Below are 23,544 nucleotides of genomic sequence, written 5' to 3'. Positions count from 1 at the left end.
ATTTCTTAAAACATAATATAAATCTAAATATGTAGAATGAATTCATGGCTATAGTCAAATTTAAATTTCAGGAGCAAGTTCATGAAAGAATGAAATTATAAGATATAAAAATATAGATAGAAAATAGCTTTAGCTTAGTAGAATAATAGAAAAGACTCTATTCTCTCTATTCAATAGAGTATGAGAATTGTCTAATTAAAAAGGAACTAGAAAATAATATAGGCGGCTCTCTTTCAATTTTAAGATGTTAACTAAACCATCAAAACCCATCCTATGCTCATAAATGAATTACAAATAGCAGTTGATAAAAATAGATTACAATAACTTATACACTAGACAATATGAAGTAAATAACTGGATTCAAAATCAACAAATTCAAAATAATTTTAATAAGATTTAGTTTACTCCTAGTGCATCAATATAACAGTGAAAGTCAAGAATATCATAAGAAAGATAGCCTGCTATCAATGTATGTCTATAAATTCAACTGAGAGATAATGTAACATTTTCAATACTTTCGTTGGCTTTTAGTGATTTTGCATGTGGACCCTGGACGCAGAGTCCATGATGAGATTTCCATGTTTATCTTTAACTCTAATTCTTCCCGACGCATATCGTGTTTCCGATGTTCCATCGTTGTAGACTAACTTCACTGTGCCGTCAGGAAACTCGCGACGCTGAAAAAATAAAAACTATTTAAAAAAGGTCACTAGGAATCCGTCATGACTTAATAATGAAACAATTTAATCTTCTTATTCTTTAGAGTTTAGACTATAAATTCCAACTCAAACTTGGCTCCATTAGACACATATAGCAATGAAGTAAAAAATAAAATAAATGAATACCGTATGTAGGCGATATTGCAGTAAAATCAAGATGTGCAACGAAATTAATTTCGTGTTCAATCAATCGCCGTGATTCAATCAGAGCGTCGACATTATAAATTCCGATAGACAGCTATTATGTAATATTAATTTCCTATACCATGCGGGCGAAGCTGCGGTTAACAGCTAGTGATAACGGTAATGATTTCACAAAGGATTCAATCCAAAAATCTTACCTTATGATCTTTGGCATGGACTTCAATCTGTCCATTGGGAAATACAATACGTTTTTCACCATTAGCAGAAACTGTAAGTGCAGTCCCGTCGGGAAATCGCCAATCTTCTTGAACTAAGTCATTTTTGGGGTCAAAGTATCTAATACTACCATTGGGCAAACGAATTTCGGACGACCCATCGCTGTAACGCTTTTCAACTTGGCCGCTGCAAAATGAATAGAATGTTCATGAGTAAAGTACATAGTACAGGCGAAATTATTTTAAAGCTATGTTTGATGAAAAACGTAAAATGATTCTGTTATTATGTTTTAAAGTTGAAAATATGATCTTTCGTAATTAATTACGACAAAATTGTTAACCTCTATACTGTTATATTAATTGATTTTCTGATGATTTACTTACTCTGGAAATTCAAGTACTTCTAATCCATCAGGGTGTGTTGTATGATATGTTTTAGATTCAGCGTAATAATATTTAACTCTACCCTCATTATAGAAATTTTCTTTAACATCTCCATTATAATATATAAATTTACTGTATTTTCCATCTGCAGATATTATTTTTACATTGCCATTTGGAAACCTTAATTCTCTTGATCCATCCGATTTTTTCGTTTCTAGAGGATTTAAGCTTGTTTTTGTTAAACTTGTTTTACTAATAGTAGGTTCAGGGCTAGGTATCATTCTGTCATCATTATATGAAGTATCCTTGTAAATAACAGTTGCTGGTCTTTGGCTACTAGATGAATGATTACTAAGTATAGATATGGGAGATTTATTTCTAGAGTTTGAGAGATTTTGGGGATTCGAAAAATAACTTTTCTTATCATTGATTACAGAAAGTGATTTTGAATTAGATCTTTGACTTAATATTGAAGTAGTTTTTGGATTGGACACTGTATCATGAGGTGATAAAGATTGTTTACTTGAAGACACAGAATTTGATTTCTGTATAAAGAAATCATTTGTATCTTCATTAATACTCCCATTATCAGGAGTGTCTATCGCGTTTGATCCACTAGATCTCTTACTGGGTGGCGAAATTGTTTTAAACCTTTCATTGTACATTTTTTCTAGATAATTATCTTCAGTCTCAAAGTTATTCTCACATTCATTGTAACTCTTATCTAAATTTTCTAAAGATTCATTATGATGATCATCTTCATCAGAGCTGTAGGTATGGGTTTCAACTACTGATCCTTTCTCTTTATCACTTATTGAATCTTTTTGGCTGAAATATTTAGCATACTTTGAAGTCACATTTAAATTGGGTACACTTTTCGCCCGTGTTCGTATTCCTTTAGGTTTCTTCTGTTCTTTTTGCCGCTCAATTTCGAATGTTTTATATTTTACATTAGGATCTGATTCTACATCAGATCTTGTTTCTCTAGAAGTCATGTTCGAAAGTTTTTTATTGATCTGTTCTAAATACTTCAGATTTGTTAATCTTCTGGTTATTTCATTACTATGCTGTATCCTTTTATTTTCCTTTTTTAACTTTTCTACTTCATCTTCTAATGCTTTTTTATCTTTTTCCATTATCTTTAGCTGGTTACGTAATCTAGCTATAATTGAAGTTGATTTTGCATCTTTAACTCTTATCTCTTCCTTTAAATTACTTATTTCAGTTTTTAAGTTTATAACTTCATCTTTTTCTTTTTTATTGAGCCTACCTCTCATTTCCCTAACATAACGTTCATACATTTGTTTTTGTTTTGAAAGTTTTTCCTTTTCCTCTGCTAAATAATATTCAGATAGTACTTTTTCTTCATTAAACTTTTGCTCAAAAGCTGCTTTTTCTTCATAAAACTTTTGACGCTCTACATCAATTTCCTCTCTCATTTTATTTATAGTGGCATTTTCTTTTCTAAATGTTTCAATTTCATCTTCCAATTCACGAAGTCTATCTTTTAATAATTCACTTGTTGCAACTAATTTGGCATTCATTTCTGCCATATTTGCATTTATTATGTCAGTGTCTTTTGCAGTTATAGTGTCATCTTGACAATCATTTTTACTATTTTTATTTTCATTTTGGTTCCTTAGTTTTTGATTGGGTATTAAAACTCCTTGATTATTGTTATTTTTCTTATCATTTATTTGGGGTGTAGTTTTGCATGAACAACATGTGTATTCAGAACAACATGTTTCACTACAATCAGTGCATTCACTATGACATGTTTCATCTTCACTATATGATATAGCATTTCTGTTCTTTTTTACAAGATCTGGAGCGATTCGCATTAAATTTGGGTTTTCTGATAAACATTTCTGCATTATTAGTGGAGTACTTTCACCAGAATATTCTAGTTTATTTTTCCTTAAAAAGCGATTAAAGAATGAGTTTTCAATACTAAAACTGTCATGTGAGACCTTATTTTCAATTAAATCAAACAGATTTTGTTCAGCAATTTCTTTGGAGTTTTGGGCATTTGAAATACTCTCACAACAGCTAACTTCAGAGTCAATGCTTTTTGATGGTGAGGCAAAGTTTTTGTAATAATCACTTTGTTTCAACTGCCTGAGAAAATCATCTTGCTCTTTTGTAAGTACTGCTTGCCAAGTTTTTCCTCTTTGAGATAACATTGGATGTTTATCTTTAGAATTTTTTAAACTACTTTTCTTTAAATTATCATTTGACAAATCACTTGAAGTGGTAGCATCATCTTTATTTTTTGTTATCAAGTTTGTGCTATGTGTCTCATCCTTAGCATTAGAATCTTGCACATTTAGTTTTGTTACAGCCTTACTAGGGATCGGATTACTTTTGTTTTGTTCAGGAACTATAATTTCAACATTTACTTTCTTACCAGCTTCTTTACTTTTCTTTAAAATTTTCTCAGGTTCAGGTTTTAAAATAGGTTTAATAGATTCTGACTTTCTCCTCCAAGGTAAAGATTTAGTATTTTGTATAATTAAGTCATTTTTACGGAGACCAAAACGTGCCATTCCTTCGCCTCTCCTTAAAAAATGTTTCTTTTGTGAAGGAGTTATTTTTTGAATTGGCTTTGAGACAGGTTGTTCATTTTTTAGCTTTTCAACAATTAATTCTTCAAAGTTTTTCTTAGGAGAAAGTATAGGCATCTCTTCTAAGGATATTTGTTTTTTATTTATACTGTTATTGTTATTATTAAGATTATCCTGTGATCCTAAAGTTTTCGGTGGCATAGATGTGGTACTGCGACTTGATATTGGCGAATTTTGTATAAATTCAGATTCTTGGGATAAATTTAGCGCTGACACCCCGTCCATGGTAGGATATTGGTCATTTTTTTCTCGTAAATCAGTGTTAAGACGACCATCGACCGACGGGCCATCTTCACGGAGAGCAGAAAAGTTTTCCCGTGGAGTGACTTCGTGCGAGGTATCGTGAGATGACTGAAGTAAACTTCTAAACGTATTATAAGTAGTACTGTTGCTAAAATGACTTACAATTTCGGTAATACTTGAAGAAATTTCAGTCGAGTTTTGGTAGTCTAAGCGCTGTTTCAGAAGTTTCCCGCGTTGCATTGTTTGTAAGTGTCGCAACATTTCAAGTTTCTCTAAAATTTGTGTAGGCGATAAGGAGACGTCACTTTCAGAATAAGAATGATCCATTATAGTAGCCGATATTGTTCTTTAATTAATGTTAATAACTCATTTAAAAAAATTACAGTGTTTTTTAACTCCAGTTTATGCCATTCAAATCACAGAATACAGATTCAAATTTCAAATTACTGATGATAAATTGTCAAAACACAAACGTCAAATCTCTCTGTCAGTGATGTTTTTTTTTATAATTTTTAGTTTGGATACATTGTAATTGGGGTTTTTCCTATGATGAAAGACGACACCATTTTTGGAATATTGTAGAGCCTGTGTGTGTGCTGTGTGTAGAGCGGATGCGAATCGTCGTGTGTGCTACATTACCTATAACATAGGATCAACTGAATGTGTTTTATTGATTTTTGGATAGATAGATTCTTCTCCATCACTTCTCCACTGAATATCTAACGTACCGAGATGTGGTACAGATGCTTTAATTAATGCGGTGAAGAAAAAGAGAGTGATTTAGTTTTAATGCAATAGTGTTAACTTGGATGGTAGGTATGAAGCTCTAACATTTTATTTATTTAATATTTTAAAAGATAACATCCACACGAGATTAGAAGTTAGAACTAACACAACAAAAATCATTAGATTGTGTAGTCGTACACTTTTTTTTAATATAATGCCGAAGTTTGTGTGTTTGTACTACGAAGCGAAATTCTCAGGATCTAGGACCGAGACTGGAGCGATTAGAAAAATGATTTTTATTTTATACCCAAATATTTTACCATTGTATTGTATGCTATTGTTATTTAAGCTATGTATGCGTCAAAGGGGTGGGACTACTGCTTTCTGAAATATTTAAAAACGTATAATTTATATAAATTTTCACTTTATATTATAGATTATTAATAAATTGTATAAGCATTTAATTAATGTCAAGTGCCAGTTGTCAATTGTCATCTGTCATTATTATTTTTTGTGTCCATTAAATGTCAAAATTCTTGTCCACATTCGTTCAAAATATATCTATAAATCTGCACACAAATCGTTTATTTACTGCAATGTCTAAAAGAAATATTTACCGCAAGGTCCCTAGAATAAGACCCGAAGTGAAGGTAGTCAGTAGTCGGTCAAATCAATCCGGTGCAATGCAAATTAAAGAGAAAGTAGAAGTTCTTGCTGAACCAATAAAATCTGTCTCTGATAAAAAGCTTTACAAGTAAGCGTTTAATATTATTGAAATATAATTAGTAATTTCTAATTCTTTAAATTAATTTAACATTAAATTATGTGGAATAAAACTGACTTTCGTGTCATGTTCTACACATATTTCTAAATACAATAATTTTGTATCACTATAATTTTAACATACTAAAATATTAATATTTCTAAGGACAATACGGCTCGAGAATGGTTTAACAGCATTGTTGATATCGGACCCAAGTAAAATAACAACAGCGGATGAGGGCAGTTCAACAGAGGAGGAGAGTAGTGGCTCAGAGGAAACTGGGTCAGAAAGCGATGGAGCCCAGTCCGTTCAGTCTACAACTAGTGACCAACTTAGTACTAAAAGGAGAGGCGAGTTTGATGAAGAAAAACTGGTGAGTTCTCTCATAATTTAATATCTGTTCAAAACTGGGACATAAAACATGCATATTGTTTGTAAATTTGTAGATCCCAGAAATGTCCAGATGTTTAAAATTATATATTTTTATTTATTAAAATTAAATTTTTTTACTCCAGAACTTATAAAAAATATTTCTCAATAAAATCTTTTACCGAGAAAGCTTTGCACATGTTCAAAAAATGATTTTTTTTAATTAATTGTTTTCCTATTATGACAAAAACATCTTCTTATTTAATACCAATACGATATTTAGAGAAACATATTCTAGAGTATATTCAAGAAATATTACGGCAGTAATAATATAATATGACATGATGTCACTATCAGTTTAATAGAACATATAATGAATCGACAGAGATTTTATGATCCTGTTTACTCCTGCTTGTAAAATATAACAATGCTAACTCTTAATAGATGTGGTCAAATGATGGTTGCCTCATACTGCATTTTCTGTGTCATTACCATGCATTGTTAGTTATCAAGACCAACCTTCATTCTGACCTTGTAACTAAATAATACACTTTTTGTCTTTTTTCTATTGTTATTGTAGAAATTTCGTTTCCAAATTGATAACTTACATTTATGAGGGCAGTTTATACAATATATACAATATTTTTGAATAAGTAATAAATACTTCACCTTTCTCCAGAATGTTGACATACATACTGCTACCATAAAGCTTTTCTTATTAACAGCAACGCAGGACTATTTTTTGTATTTATAATTTATTTCTTGTTCATCATCATCATCATCAAAAAAAATTGATATCATAAATAAATATGTATATTTACATATTATATTTATTTATATATAAATCTCGTGTCACAATGTTTGTCGTCAATGGACTCCTAAATCACATAACCAATTATAATAAAATTCGCACACCATGTGCAGTTCGATCCAACTTGAGAGATAGGATAGTTTAAACATGTAGGTACCACGGGCGAAGCCGGGGCGGACTACTAGTATTTATTTATATTATCATTTTTTTATTCTTCAGTTAGCTTACTTTTGCAAAAAGTTGATGCATAATATGCCAAGAATGTGTAGATATTTTGTATGATTCCTGATGACGAATTTTTATAATATAAATTCGCACATGTCATGTGGAGAGGTGTGCTACCTTACTGCTTATGTCGGATGTTCCCATAACTACCATTACCATTTCTACCCTCAAATTACCAATTAAATACATTTGCGACAAAGCTACCCTACTGTGTCCTAAATGATTTAATTTAATTTTGTGAATAGTTTTGGCATGATAACAGAACATTAATATACAATCAACATAATATAAACAAACTTTCGTTGTAATAATTTCAATAAACTCATTGATTAACTACGCGAGCGACGATATCATGTTTTTAAGCCTACAAGTGAAGTAGATCGAAACGGTTATACAATAAACAAAGAAGTGACGACATTCTATTACAGTTTGTTTTGTCACGTTTCTGCGTCGATCGATACGTGCATTATTGAATAACATTGCTGAAATTATTAATAATTGACGTTCTTTAATTGTTTAAATAATTATTATAAACAGGTGTTTCTAGCGAAGTTATTTGCATGGCCACATTTTTAATACTGAAGTGTACCTAACTGCCTAATTATATGCATATTGTGTTGCAAATTATCGTAAATTGAACATACGCTCGGCAATTGAATTGGTTTAAAACTTACTTTTATGTTTTTTTCTCAGATAATTAGAAATTGTGTTATGATTTCGTTTTTTATAAGTACAGTTACTTTGAGTAAATAAATTATAAAACTTAAAGGATTTGATCAATTGTTCTGCAATCTACGACAAAAAGTATTGTTCGTTACAAAATATTGTTTTCGACAGAGTCGAACCTAGTCACGATATCCAAAAGGTCGTCTAAAATAATCGATTGTTTGACCAATAAAAAACAATTAATTTCACTAACTTGCATTAAAATGGCTTAAAACATGAGATTTAGATGTAATAAATAAGCTTGCTGCAAATTGAACTTATATTCTAGCCAATTATTATTAATTAAATAAATAAATAATTGGTGATTGGTCCTAATTAGATTTCGTAATAAGATCATGCCTAGGCTTCCCGCTTCTGCCTCTTACAGAATAGTCTGTACTCAATAATTTAAGAACCTAATAATCATTTCGTATTTATGTTGTCTAATCCCGCTAGTTTCGCTATGATCATCTATATGTAAATCACATCATTTAAGTAGTACAAAAACCTCCAGGGATTTTCTAGTTTATCTAATTTAATTAAAAGAAGTATCGAGTGCTTAGAAATGATCTGTAATTGAGGATGACGTTATTTAGTTCTTCACGAGCCATTGTAAAGTTTAATAATTATGTGTGGAGTGCTGAAATTGATTAGGTACTAACTTTTATGTACATGACAATGAACATGGTTATGAATGAACATAGCTTTACCAAGGCCAACATCTTGACTTGCATTTAAAGAATATACGACGTTAAGGCATGTTAAGTACCTAACTAAGTTATGTTCAGTATTTTTGAAGTGAAAATTCTTTAGGCGCATTGATAGTAAAATTTCAAGGTCGCGTAATGGCAATACCGTCACGTTATGGAGTAAAAGAAGTTTCATTTCTGACACGTGTGGTCGCTGGTCGGCACTCATGCTCTTTTTTTCTTAAAAAAGTACTTGCAAAAAAGAACTATTGAGGATTCTTTGAAAATTGCATTACAAATTAATGAGTGAATACATCGAGGCAATTGTATGCACTATGAATAAGAAAAAAATTGAACAATAATTATGTCAGACACGAAGTTGAATGTGTAGAACGTGCAAGATATATATAATAAATAATTCTCACGCACTGAATTACATACTTATTCATTCAATTAATTCAATTAGTTAAATAATTCTTGAGGCTTTTTGTTTAACATAATTATGGTGATAATTATCATTTGAAAGAATGAAAATACCGATCGCAGTACACGTTCATTAAAAATTTCACTATATTTTTATATACAATAATATGTAAACGGTAATTGGTAAAGTACGTACCTACCCACAGTATAAATTTAATAATATCTATCTATTTTTTTTTCAAATATTTGACAAAAATAATGCCACCAGTGCAGTGATTGCAACATCAACTGGTTAAATAAACAATAATTAACGTTTATTTCTACATTTTAATAAATTAACGTAAAAATATTCCGATCAACAGGCCTATCGTCGCAAGCGTAATCTATTTAAATACATGAAGAACGCTTATGAGAAAATGTCTATGTCTAGAAAGCGATGCAAGATATTATTTACACAACTTTCTCTTGACACGGTATGGCACGATGATCAATATTAGACCTGTATACATTATTATATTATAGCTGTTGCATATCGTGTAAAATGTGTAAACGTGTAAATTTGTTTGTAAATAGTTTGCGTTCATTTGAAACTTGTCACGTTTACTGTAGGTACTAGGTAGTGTAGGTAGGTAGGTACGTTTACGTATGAGAACAACATATTTAGAACATTTGCAAAGCTCGAGATGAAAACATAAGATTTATTAGTAAGTAGATATTTAAGTAAAAATAACTCGTAAATTGTAAAAGTTGATAAAGTTCATTTAGTAAACACCTACAAAAGTTTACTACTGTTAGGGCCTGTTTCACCATCACCACCCTCAAGTAAAGTGTCGAGTAGGCCAATCGCCAGTTAAAGTAACCCGTAACTTCAAGTGCGAGTTTCACGATGTCCGAGTAGCACTAATCATAAGATTAACTGACCCATAACTTACTTGCCACGTCTTCTGCCAATTAGTTTTACTCGACGGTTAAGTATTGTCTGTTGTCATTTCTTGCATATCACCAACGATTTTTTTGAAATAAACGAATAAAAATGGATTTACATATTTGATTTAATTGATCATCAGTTGGATGAATTAATTTTACTGTGGTAAGAGTTCTCAAGAGAAATAATAATAAACATTTGATCCTGATGGTGCATTTACACATTCGTGCGAATAGCGAGGTGATTAACGAACGCGCATAATATTATGTAAAAATGCGCTAATGGCGCTATTCGATTTGAGATTCGCGTATTTGCATTAGAAACGGGTTTTCGAATGTATTGCCATCGAAGCGAATGTGTGTGAAAAATGGTTCGCATGAACACTCGTAGACGAATGTTTCACAAATTGTGCGAACATTTGGCAATACAAGAATCCAATAAATATCAAATGTACCCACACATGATAATATTATGTTAATAATTTTAGGCTGCATGTGCACTATGCGTGGGCGTCGGCAGCTACAGCGATCCTGCCGAGATACAGGGCTTGGCCCATTTCGTAGAGCATATGGTCTTTATGGGCAGTGAAAAGTATCCAAAGGAGAATGAATTCGATTCCTTCATCAAGGTAGGAAAGCATTTCTTATTTCAAATTATGTATGTAAAAAATATAGGTAGTTATATGGAATTTAATGAATGTTTAGAAAAAAGGCGGTTCAGACAACGCCTCAACGGATTGTGAAGTCACGACGTTCTACTTCGAGATATCGGAGAAGCATCTTCCACAAGCGATGGACATGTTCAGTCAGTTTTTCGTCAGTCCGCTCATGTTGAAGGAGGCTATGCAGAGGGAGAGGGAAGCTATTGAATCTGGTAAGTGGGCAAGATACGAAATGCTCAATAAAATAAGACTTCGCGTGGACAGGTAAGTAACGTTGCTAGTTTCTCCTTGTTCTTATTTTTTTAAGAGTTTAGAATTTGACATATTTTTTTTAAAGAAATTGACAATGACTTGTAATTTGTAACAAAAGCTCTCTAATTTAGATTTCCCACGAAATACGAATGTTGCTCATAGATACTTTTTTTTATAATTTTTTTTTCTACAGAGTTCGCAATAGCCAAACCATCAGACTCGAACCGCAAGGACCAGCTGCTCTCGAGCATGTTCCCCCCCGGGCACCCGGCGCGCACGTTCACGTGGGGCAACCTGCGCAGCCTGAAGGAGGACATCCCGGACGACGAGCAGCTGCACCGCGCTGCACACGAGTTCCGCCGCCGACACTATAGCGCGCACAGGATGACCGTGGCGGTACAGGTGCGTGTAAAGTGGTAAACAGGCTGGATATCTATTGGTCTTGGAGGAAAAGTACTTCAAATACTGAAAAGAGTTGGAAAGGAAACAATTATTTATTTTTAAAATAAATAAAATTTATAAATTTAACGATTTGCGAAAATTCACTTGCAGAGACAAGACTATCAATGAAGTGGCTAAAATTTTAAAAAGAATCTTAAACGTGCTATTTCGATCATCAAATCGATACAAATAATGTTGAAAAAAGCTACTACGTTCGTCTTTTCTGTCACATAATATTATCTATAAAATTTTATTACACTCTTGATATGTATTAAATTCAATATTTTTTCTATCTACCCACATTCAGGCTCGTATGGACCTATCTGCGTTAGAAGACCACGTGGTTAAAACTTTTGGTAAGATTCCAACGAACCGTCTTCCGCCCGACAACTTTAAGGCGCACTCCTTCGATCGACACAATATTACAAGCGATTTTAGGAGCATATACTATGTGAAACCTGTTAGCGATACTACTGAGGTAAGTTCTTATCTCATTAAATATAATTATGTCTATTATACTATACATAAAAGACTATTATGTATTAGTCTTTTTGTTTGTTTGTGTAAAACTTTTCAAAGAAATCATGGTAAAGGGATGGTTCATATGCATTTACATGTGATTTTCTTTGTTCAGATTCTGGTGATAAAATGTATGGAAGTAATAATAAACATTGTCATATAAAACTGATTTATTTTGTCTTTGAGATTTTATTGCTAAAAGATACGCGAAAAAATTATATGATTATAAATTATTTCTCTAATTTATTAATTAATCATAATTGTAGGTACAATTAACGTGGCTTATGCGTTCCTTAATATCGGAATACGAATCTAAGCCGCATCAGTACATCTCATATTTATTGGGACACGAGGGTAAAGGAAGTCTACTCTCGTATTTGAGGAAAAAGTAAGTTCATTTTTTTAACCATTCTTTTATATAACTTAAATATTAACATGTTTCATGTATTACATGTAATAATGTAAAAACTGAAAAATATTTGTCTTAAATTTTTTGACTAAAAATAAAATGTCAAAAGTATATGTTTCAAAATACATTTTTACTTACAGAGTGTGGGCATTAGGAATTTATACGGGTAATTCAGAAAGCGGTATTGATTATACCTCGATATATAGTTTATTTTCGACGCAAGTGATTCTCACTAAAGATGGACTTGATCATATTGACGAGGTATTCTTCATCATTTTTATTTATTTTGATATTTTTTTTTACCATATTTTACTATAATTTTAGATTTTTGTTTTTGTTTCAGGTTTTGGAAGCAATATTTTCTTATATAAATATGCTTCGAAAAATCGGACCTACAGAAAGAATATTTGAAGAAATCAAGGTATATTATTAAGAATTTACTCAAAATATACTTGGACATATACTTAGCAAGCAATTTATAATATGAATAGTTTTTAAATAAACTTTATGTACCTACCTTGAGTAAAATATACCGTCAGGGAGTAAGGCGACGTGTTTGGTATCTTTGAATCTTGCCTCAGAAGTTTCACTTCTGACACGTGTGCTCTGCACACACGCTATTTTTTACATATTTTTTTCGGTAATATATTTTATTATAAATTTAATTTCAGACAATAGAAGAGACAAGTTTCCGTTTCGAAGAAGAGTCTCAGCCGGCTGACTATGTGGAGTCGTTGGCGGAAAATATGCAGAATTTGCCGCCGCAACATTATATCACTGGGGATAGATTGTATTATAAATATGATCCTCAGGTTTGTTTTCTATACTAATATTATAAAGAGGAAAGGTTTGTAATTATGTATGTATGTATGGTTTTCACGCATAAACTACTGGACCGATTTTGATGAAATTTGGCAAAGACAATCTTTAGACCCTGAGAAAGAACATAGGCTACCTTTTATTGCGAAATATATACCTCGGGCGAAGCCGGGGCGGACCGCTAGTAATTTAATAAACATATAATTTGACATTTTTTAATTGGTTAGTTATGTATAATACACAGTTAGATTGATTGATTTTTGTGACACTGGGCAATGTCGATTGTATTACCTGCTTAAGCCATAAATATTGTAGAATATTGTATATTGCACAAATACGCACGCACATATTACGTTCTGTGTATGTAACTTTAAAGTTTAAATTAATTATTATATTTTTTTGACATTTTTATGATTCATCTTGCAGATTTATAAAAATCAAACATGATTTATTGTTTTATTGGGTACTTATTAAAAAATGATAATTTCCTTGTTTCAGGGTATAACTGACCTATTAGATTGTATGACTGCTGACAAAGTGAACATTATGATTCTATCCAACATGCACTCCGAACCAATTCCATACGACGCCAAGGAGAAGTGGTTTGGCACGGAATATAAAAAGAAAGGTGAAATTTATTTGCATACAAATTAATTATTATTAAGAACTTCAGTTTTCTGGTCATTTATATTTTGTTTTTTTTTGTATTTTTTTTTGGTAATTATTTAAAAAAATCATCTTGAACATGCTTAAAATGCATTTTCTTAGTGAATTTACTCAGCATAATAGATGTATCATATTTTCAGAAATACCCTCAAACTGGCTGAAACGCTGGCTCAACGTGGAGCCCTACAAGCAGTTCCACTTGCCAGATAAAAATATTTATATAACAAATAACTTCGATTTAATTCCTCCGGCGCAGCCCTATATCGAAGAAGCGGAGAGATTGGGCATAGACCTTTATACTAGTACTACGAAAGATATACATAAGAAGGTAGCGGTTGGTGAGAAAAACTCGAAGGTTCTGAAAGCGGGTGATTTGATGGCCGCTGTTGAGAACTTCAGGTTAGTTAGGGTTGTCAGTTCCTTGTTAAAAAGAACTTAAATATTATTGTGACTTATTTTGACAGATTTTTTTTTAATTTTAGAAGTATGTATTTCTAAATACATTGTAGCCCGTAGCATAGTCTTGGTGCGTTTGCTCAATCTAAAGGTTTATTGCGACAAGCAATAGCTATGAATTTCCTGGAAATTAGTTGGAACTTTTAATGGACACACACATGCACCAAACATTCAAATTTAGATTAATAAGTATGACGTGCTACTTCTAATTAAGTTACTGGTCTGCTATACGATATATCTCGATAAAATATTACAATAAACGTAATTTCTGTTTACGATGTTTATTAAATAATACTCCATTCATACTTTTTTAGGTTAGACCAACCGAACCTAATACGCAAGAATCGTCACATGGAGTTATGGTATAAGCCAGATTTCAAGTTCCGGTTTCCGACCGCGTTGCTATATTTTTACTTCATCACGCCGCTCAGCTTGAAATCGCCGCGGGAGTGAGTTATTATTTTTTATATTTCATCATTTGACAAAAAAGAAGTGAAATGTTTAACAAATAGAAAAATATCGATCACTAGGCAGGATTTGAAGAACCCTCGACTTTCGCCATACCGACGCGACGCCTGACCTCTCGGCTACGGCTAATGCTATGAAACTAAATATCAATGTAATAAACGACTAATATGAAAATTTTCTTTTCTTATGATATTTCTTTTCGTACATATTGTACAAAAAATGCTGTCTTACTATTATCGTTTTTTTTGGGTTAATTGCGGGTATCCTTGAAATATTTACAGCATTCTAATGATATTTTTGAACTATCAACAGCGGTGACATTAAAACCTTGTAGTGTTATTTTGCAGTTCGTGCCTTCTTGATCTATGGACCGATGTCTTACAGCAGGGACTTAAGGTATGATATCATTATTCATTACTTGTTGGAAAAGTTTTTGTAGCCATAATTTTATATATTAACTGTAAATGTACATACATACATACATACAATACGATTACTGACGATTCGTTAGGTTATGCTAATTTTTCTATTAAAATTCGAAAATATTTAGATGTCCTTTTTTGCAGGAAGAAGTATATCCGGCAAATATGGCAGACCTCACGCATTCGTTGTACGTTGGTGACAAGGGATTGACGCTAAAAGTCAGTGGATACAGTCAGAATTTACATGTAAGTATTATTTTCCACAAAATTCAATATATTTATCGCATACTCTATTTAATGAGCGAAGATGATTAGCTCACCATCAGGTTATCTACCGATCGAATGCTCCCTAATAATAAGGCCCTATCATATAAAATGGTTTGCTTGCATTTGAAGTGATTATGCTACATTTGTATCAGCAGTCATGTCACATTGTACAAGATATTTGTAAATTGTCTCTTTATTTTAAATTATCGGTAAATAACTGGTTTATTTGGGATTTCACTTATCCCCTTAAAAAATAAATTGAAAGTGTTGTTCAATGCACAAAACTTTACTAGTAAAAGCAAGTACTATATTTAAATGGCGTAACTTAAGATACTTAAATTCAATAAAACTTTCAGCTTCTAGTGGAGTTAGTGACTCGAGAGATGCGATCAAGTACGAACTCGCTGACGCCGGAAATGTTCGAGGCGGTGCGTGAAGTGCGGGCAAGGACGTATCATAACGTGCTGCAAAAACCGCATAAATTGGCCAAGTTAGTGTTTTTGTTTGTTTATATGGGGTGGTAGTTAGTTTTAGTTAGTAGTTTGTGTAATCAGTGTCTTGTACCTGCAAAATAAATATAGTCAAGTTATTGGACGAATCGCAACGTGCGACTCAAAGCGCATATAAATTGTCAAGTGCGTATGTTTGATTGGGGAATCGATTATAATAATTTTATGGAATGTTATCTATTGTTTGCTGTGAAATTATTATTTAGACAAGGAAATGTTAAAGTTGTATTTTATGGCTATCAAATATAATTTTGTATTTCAGTTTGTGGTCTTGTAGCTTCCAAACGGATGAACTGATTTTTTCCGATATATTTCTGAATGAAATAGTGTATTTTGATTTTGGGACAACCTGTATAATGTGTTGTTATTACAATATTATTTATACACCTAATTTACAACGCATTTTTCTATCTAGGGACGTTCGGATGAATGTTCTAATAGAACCGTACGTGACGCCGCGAGACAAAGCGGTGGAGATACAGAATGTTACTCTAGAAGAATTGCAGTCTTTCACCGATAGACTACTTGACAAACTGTACTTACAGGTTAGAAAATGTTCCATATATTTTGATACTAGAAAATTGATCTTTATAATATGCAAATGTTACTTTCAATGCTAGAAAATAGTTTTGATTTTAGTTAAGTTTTCAATTCAATTTTGTATCTATAATTAATGTATGAAACCTGACAAAATATGTATAAAAACGTTTAAAAAATTTGGTTTTTATATTGTTTAGGTGTTGATGCAAGGAAACCTGGCTTGGACAGATGCTATAAAGATTTCAGAAAGCGTTCTGCACAATATTAAATGGGAGGGAGCCCCCGAAAATGAGTTACCACATGTGAGTATCATCTGTTCTTACTTTTAAGTTGCAATCAAATAATTTAACGTAGTAATATTTTGTTGCCATAAATTTATTTTATATAAAAATTTTAATTGTGCATTTTTTTATAGTATTGTAAATGACACTTACCCAGTATAGAAATATTATAGTAATGTAATGATAAAACACAAATATTGTTTACGCGTAGTGATATTTTCAAAGTGCGTATGCGTCTTATAGTGTTAAAATATTGCTTTTGAAAAATATTCAGTTTGTTCTCTCTTAATAAAAAAAATTGGTTGTCTGTAAAGTCGGTTTACTGACGATAGTTGAACGTGACAACGTCAGATTGTGCTTCTTTGTCGCTCGTTCCGCGCTCTCGCTTGCACTTCAAGCCTTAGATGGAACGCCTCAGAGCGAGGTAACGCCGCATGAGTCATTTTTTTTCGTGTGTGCAGCCGGCTCTATCGAATTATAAGACGTTGTCATGTCAAAAACTTGTTTTATAACTAGTCTGGTCATAAGTTCTGTCATCATGTTAGATTTTCTAATTTTTAATGTTTACCGCAAATTTCTTTTTCACGTGCGATTTTTAATTATTTGACGCGTTAAAAAACGAGACATTTTATTAGAATAACGTATTTGTTACCATGTAGTGGACGCAAAAAGAAGACATAGTCGCTGTTCTCGCTCTGCATCGTAGCGGTTACGCGCCAAGAGAAATATTCAGTTTGCTTTAAAATTTACAAATAACACAGATATTTTTTTATTGCACTATAAAACGTTTTAAGTAAGATTCAAGAGTAGAAGAAAGGAATACAAGTGGTCTTTGTCGTACGATTTGGACGACGGCAGTGATAAATGCAGTAAAGGTGCGAATAAGGAAAAGTCCGGTCCGAAATCCAAAACAGTTAGCACTGCAGATGGGCCTTAGCAGTACCACAGTTAAAAAGGTGTTGAACGAGGACCTAGGACTATGGGCTTATTGTAGAAAAACATCGCATCTTCTTAACACACGCGTGAAGAAATTAGGACTGGATAAATGTCGCGCTTTACATAAACGATACGCGAGAAAAATGTATCGTGAAATCCTGTTTTCAGATGAAAAAAAATTTACAGTGGAGGAGTGCTGCAACAAACAGAATATCAAAGTGTATACCCACAGTAATGAAGAAGCTTGTCAACGTGAATCTCGAGTCCAACGCGGCCATCACCCCTTATCAGTAATGGTTTTCCGGGGAGTGTCTTATTTTAGCCTAACAGAGGTGTTTTTCTGTAAAAAGGGTGTGAAAATAAGTTCCAATGTTTACCAAAATACGGTCCTGAAAAACCTCGTAAAACCTCCTTCTCAGAACATGTTAAAAAATCAACACTGGGGATTCCAGCAGGACTCAGCACCAGCCCACAAAGCCAAGAGTATCCAAAACTGGCTAGCCGCCCGTCAGATTGACATCATTCGTCATGAAGATTGGCCATCTTCTAGCCCGGACCTGAATCCTACGGATTATAAAATCTGGTAATATTTAGAGGAGAGCACCTGCGCTAAATCCCACCCAAATTTGGAGTCACCCAAAGCATCCATTATTAAAGTAGCTGCTGAAATAAGCATGGACATGGTTCGTGCTGCGATAGACCACTGGCCGCGGAGGTTGAAAGCTTGTATCGCAAAACATGGATGCCATTTTGAATAATTTTTATACGAAATTATTAAGTAATATGTAAGCTTTATTGCCACATATAAAACAATAAATATATAAAAGTAACTTTTTGTTTATTTAATAAAACATATGTGACAGAACTTATGACCAGACTAGGTATATACATATTAATCTATTTACCAGATAAGAGTTCATCAAATACCACTTGGCGAGCGTACAGTGCGAGTGATGAGTCTAAACCCATCGTCCACAAATAGTATTGTTACCAACTACTATCAGGCTGAAGCGTCTACTGCCAAGGATACGGCTACCCTGGAGGTTTTGATGGTATGTCAGTTTGTATGCTGTCTCGCTCTGGTGTGGGGAGGGAGGGATGGGTGAGAAAGAGAGGGATGTGTGAGGATTGTGATGTGTATTTGTTAGAATTTCATATGGTATATTATAATAGTGAAGGATACACTAAATAAATTGATTTCATCTTATTATTTGCTCTATAAATTATGAAATTTAAATGATTAAAAACAGAGTATACGAATTTAAATTTTATATATTCAGACATAAGCATTAAAAAATGTTGTGTGGTTTTATGAAACCACGGTAAAACTGAAACTTTCCGAACACTGCTTTATACCTAGTATTGAAATTGTGAAAAATTACTTCTTAATAAAATCTTTATAGAATATATCCCTAAAATAACACATTTAATAACAGATGTTAATGGAAGAGCCAGTGTTCGACGTGCTCCGTACGAAGGAGCAGCTGGGGTACAGCGTGTTCAGCATGCTGAGATACACGTTCGGCGTGCTCGGCTTCTCAGTCACTGTGAACACGCAGCGGGATAAGTTCAGGTAGGGTTCTCAGCAATTTGATTTAGGGCCGATTTTTCAATGCTTGGTTAAAACTTATTCGTCGAATAATGTATAAAACTACCATTTTAAAAACGTATTCTAATTGCCCGTACTTGACAGTTTACGTGACATTTTAATATTATCGTGTAATACTTTATTGGACGGATAAGTTTTATCCAAGCATTGAAAAATCGGCCCTTAGTTACTATAAATAAGGTGAGTTTGGGGGTGAAGTGAATAATGCTAAATAATATTTAATTGAATGGTCGAAGAGATAAAGAGTTTTTGTATTTTAAATAATGTATATTTCACAATTTCACATGTATAAAAATATGTAACGTTCTTCCGTTTATTCGATCGTGCGTATAAATTACACATGGCAGCCACTCGATATAATGTTCGACTAAAGTTGAAGGTAAATGGAGCGTGAGCGAATATATAGAAATAAAATTTCATGGTTTGCGCTTAATTTGTACGCATGTTAAAAGTTTCAGTGTAAATACGCTTGTGGGCTATGATACTATAGTAGAGCCATTTTAATAGGCATCATTTGATAGTTCAACAAAATTCAACAACGTAACCTAGTAACGACGACATAGAATAACATGATATTTCGTTTTGTTAGAACTTAATTTTTTTCAATTACGATTACATATTTATAATAATAATGACCGATACAAGTAATTTTAAGATTTGATTTTACTGATAAACTATTCTAAACATAATAAACAATTTCTGATTTAAAGAACTGACGTCGCTACAATTTTGTGTCAATATATCTTATATCTTTTTTTCTTTTTAAATACCAGAGACGTTACTCTAAAAATCGAAATCTGACATCTAGAATCGAATGCATTGATTACGTTGAATAAAAATCATCATAAATTAATAAATGCGTTGTGTTTTTTTAAATATGTATTGTACTCGTCTTATTTTGCTCTTTAAATTTACGAAACAAAGTATATTACTGGGACAGGGATTCGCCTGATGAATTTTAAAATTGACATGTGTTTCAAGTTCGATTGACAAATGTTTTAAGTCCGTATCGATTAATTCACTTAATCGATGTTTTTAAGCAGGTTACCTCTCTTCGAAGATAAAATTGATAGACGTCAAATGTTGCCTATTAAATTGGCTCGACTATAAACATTTATTTCTTAAACAAATGGCGGTCACACAATTTATTTTTTTTTCTTCATTTCATTAAAAAAAATCTATAACATATATAATTATTATTATACAGCGTAGCGCACGTGGACACGCGTGTTGAGGCGTTCCTCAAGAAGTTCTCCCGCGACATGCGCAAGCTGAGCGAGCGCGCGCTCAGCGCCGCGCGACACTCGCTCGTGCAGCTCAAGCACACCACCGACTACGAGCTCAAGGAGGAGGTGAGGTTTTCTTAAACAAACAAACATTTATTTATTCAATTAGACTTCTTATAAAAGCACTTTTGAATCGTCATAACATTTTTTAACATTTACCACCGATTCGGAAAGCATGGAGCAAGCTATGGAGAAGAACCGGCAAGAAACTCCATAGTTTCTCTTTTAAAATCGTGTCAATGTTACAACTTAGTTTCACATAGTAATATGTATCTACATAATATATGCCAAAGAACTGTCCTGTGATTCTTACGCGACAACATTTCACATTGGGAAATGCATTTACGCATCCCCTTCGGCAGTTATGCTGTCCAAAGGGCATGTGGAACTCGCACGAAGCCCACATACCCCTTTTTGACACTAAAACCAAACGCTGGCCGTCTTTCACCCTGAACGGCGGGGGTAAACAGCCAAGCTGATACGATACGGTCTAATTGATATACATGTCGTAGGCAAATTGTAGAATTTTACAAACGGCGTCCGTCACTTTGCAAATGCTCGGCATATTGTATTATGCCAGGGATTTACGGTCTCTGTCTGTGTAGTTAAAAAAACACGAACCTAACCTAACCCACCATCTCATCCAAACCAAAAATTTCTAATTACGAATTTTCGGCATATTACAAAATCCCGGTCGTTTGTAAACTGTGAAATTGAGACTTTCTTATGCGTGATACAAAAGACTGAACAACTGTCACGAAAAAGTGTTACTTTCAATTCATGTTTTATACGCCAATTGGACATAATTTGATGAGCTTTCAATGGGCGATTGTGAATATGTGTGGTTCATGGTTAAAAATGAGTCATTAAATTAACTTTTTGAAGTGCATTCAGTTTAATTGATTACAAAAAATCGATTTGTGTTACTTTAGTTATAAATAATTAATTTGCAGGTCGAAAGGAATTGGAGAGAAATCGTCACCGGTGAATATAAATTCCAGCGACTATTTTCAGAGGTACTTATTTGTGATATCAATTCTTACCAATTTTCATGTTCTATCTAAAAATTGCACTAGTTGAAATAGTTTTTTTTTATACATTTAAGAAAGTAAATATAAAAATTGCTTTATAGGCAGAAGCGATTGAAAAGGTGAAGGTGTCAGATATCAAGAGTTGGATTGAAAGACACTTTGCTACCGGGAACCGATCGCAGTTTAGGAAGCTATCCGTTCAAGTGAGTATACTATAAAAATTATAAACAATCATAAGAAAAGGAAATATGAATAAGGCAATGTGGATATTTTTGATTCTTGCTTGTGTGTGACCACACACATTTTAGAAAATGAAAATTATCGTTTGTTTTAATTTACTAGATTATTAGCTTTAGGCTAGGCCGCAGCCGCAGGCGGAACCCTAGTATTAAATAATAAAAGCTTCCTCTTGAATCTCTCTATATTAAAAAAAAATATGTTGCATAGGGATAAAGGAACAGAAAAAGCGATTTTTATACGTATGTAGTATAGATGTAGTGATATATACTTTATGTAAAAAATATTATTAGTTCGTTATTTTGGAACTGTACATCTTCGATTAATTAAAAAATCGTTTGTTTTCCAGATAATGGGTTACCTTCCCCATATAGGCGCTAACGTAACGGAAAGCGGGAAAGACTATGACTTACACTATCTAGACGCGTCTAACCCCATCGGCGACAACGTTGAGAATGACACAAACTTCATAACCGACATAGGAGAATTCAAAAAACAACTACCCTTCGTTAATGTACCTAAAGTTGAATTGGGACAGTGTTAAATAAATTGAGATATCCTTTTGCTTACTCTTTCTTCCCGAAAATTGTTTATCGTCCCTTTCTGCGACTGACTCTAGGTGCAATATTTATGAATAGACAAATTTGATACTCGAGTAAATGTGTGTACTTAATTATGATTTCTTATCGCAATTTTTTGTTTCCTGCTATTTTTTGAAGTCTATAGACGTTGTTGCTTACGGGTCTTGTTCAAATGAATTTCCTATTTTAGCGCATATTATACAAATGTCAAAAATATGACGGCATTACATTTTCATGGTGCATAATTAATATTGTTAATTAAAAAATTACAAAAAAGACGAGACAATGTATTTTATGTCAATAAATAGAATAAATTTTTAGTTATTTTTATTTTGATTTATAGTAGAGCCATTTTAATAGGCAACATTTGACAGTTCAACAAAATTCAACAACGTAACCTAGTAACCACGACATAGAATAACATGATAGTTCGTTTTGTTAGAACTGCACATTTGTTTAACTTTTTTCAATTACGATTACATATTTATAATAATAATGACCGATACAAGTAATTTTAGGATTTGATTTTACCGATAAATCATTCTAAACATAATAAACAATTTCTGATTTAAAGAACTGACGTCGCTACAATTTTGTGTCAATAAACCTTTTTTCTTTTTAAATACCAGAGACGTTACTCTAAAAATCGAAATCTGACATCTAGAATCGAATGCATTGATTACTTGGGAATAAAAATTATCATAAATTATTGACATGTGTTTCAAGTTCGATTGACAAATGTTTCAAGTCCGTATCGATTAATTCACTTTAATCGATGTTTTTAAGCAGGTTACCACCCTATGAAGATAAAATTGATAGACGTCAAATGTTGCCTATTAAATTGGCTCTACTATAGTAGATATGTTACGTAGTTTTACGTATTCCTTGTGTTGAATTAATAAATTTGTCATATAGATTCTTAATTTTAGTTTTATAATTTATATCTGAATAATGTTTGTTATAGAAATAAATTATTTTACTTTTAATTTTGTTTTTTTATTATTTTTTAAGAAACACCTTACTGTCTTTTACTTTCTTTATTCTATCCTATTGTTTCTCTTTCTTCTTCATTGTAAGATAGCTAGATATTGAAATTAAATTGTCACTGCCATATAGATTACATACTTTTTAAAGAATGCTTATAATATACACACCGGCACAATTAGCGGAACAGAAAAAAAAGTGAGAC

The 23,544-nt window shown here is 32.6% G+C and overlaps 2 protein-coding genes across 2 annotated transcripts; one reads left to right on the top strand and one right to left on the bottom strand.

The window, feature by feature from the left end:
* Positions 1-54: 54 nt before the first annotated feature.
* Sas-4 (spindle assembly abnormal 4) lies at positions 55-4,796 on the bottom strand. Its single transcript, XM_089708565.1, has 3 exons — positions 1,463-4,796; positions 1,061-1,265; positions 55-677 (listed from the first exon to the last, which is right to left on the bottom strand). Exons 1-3 carry the CDS (start codon positions 4,654-4,656, stop codon positions 528-530), a joined length of 3,549 nt encoding a protein of 1,182 aa, XP_089564691.1. The 5' UTR covers positions 4,657-4,796; the 3' UTR covers positions 55-527.
* Positions 4,797-5,564: 768 nt separating this feature from the next.
* Positions 5,565-23,341, top strand: LOC149478915 (nardilysin-like). Its single transcript, XM_089708542.1, has 25 exons — positions 5,565-5,809; positions 5,984-6,191; positions 10,453-10,593; positions 10,670-10,838; positions 11,072-11,280; positions 11,627-11,797; positions 12,105-12,226; positions 12,388-12,508; positions 12,591-12,668; positions 12,919-13,059; positions 13,565-13,694; positions 13,873-14,131; positions 14,503-14,637; positions 15,004-15,052; positions 15,223-15,324; positions 15,702-15,835; positions 16,270-16,399; positions 16,592-16,696; positions 18,520-18,663; positions 19,048-19,184; positions 20,428-20,572; positions 21,460-21,522; positions 21,639-21,740; positions 22,124-22,697; positions 23,215-23,341. Exons 1-24 carry the CDS (start codon positions 5,580-5,582, stop codon positions 22,316-22,318), a joined length of 3,420 nt encoding a protein of 1,139 aa, XP_089564668.1. The 5' UTR covers positions 5,565-5,579; the 3' UTR covers positions 22,319-22,697; positions 23,215-23,341.
* The last annotated feature ends 203 nt before the right edge of the window (positions 23,342-23,544 follow it).

The sequence above is a fragment of the Colias philodice genome, chromosome 21, assembly GCF_061535455.1.
Source record: "Colias philodice isolate Cphi_HAF_F1 chromosome 21, ilColPhil1 Martin Lab GWU primary, whole genome shotgun sequence".
NCBI classification, from domain to species: domain Eukaryota; kingdom Metazoa; phylum Arthropoda; class Insecta; order Lepidoptera; family Pieridae; genus Colias; species Colias philodice.
This window is presented reverse-complemented; position numbering and strand designations above follow the sequence as displayed.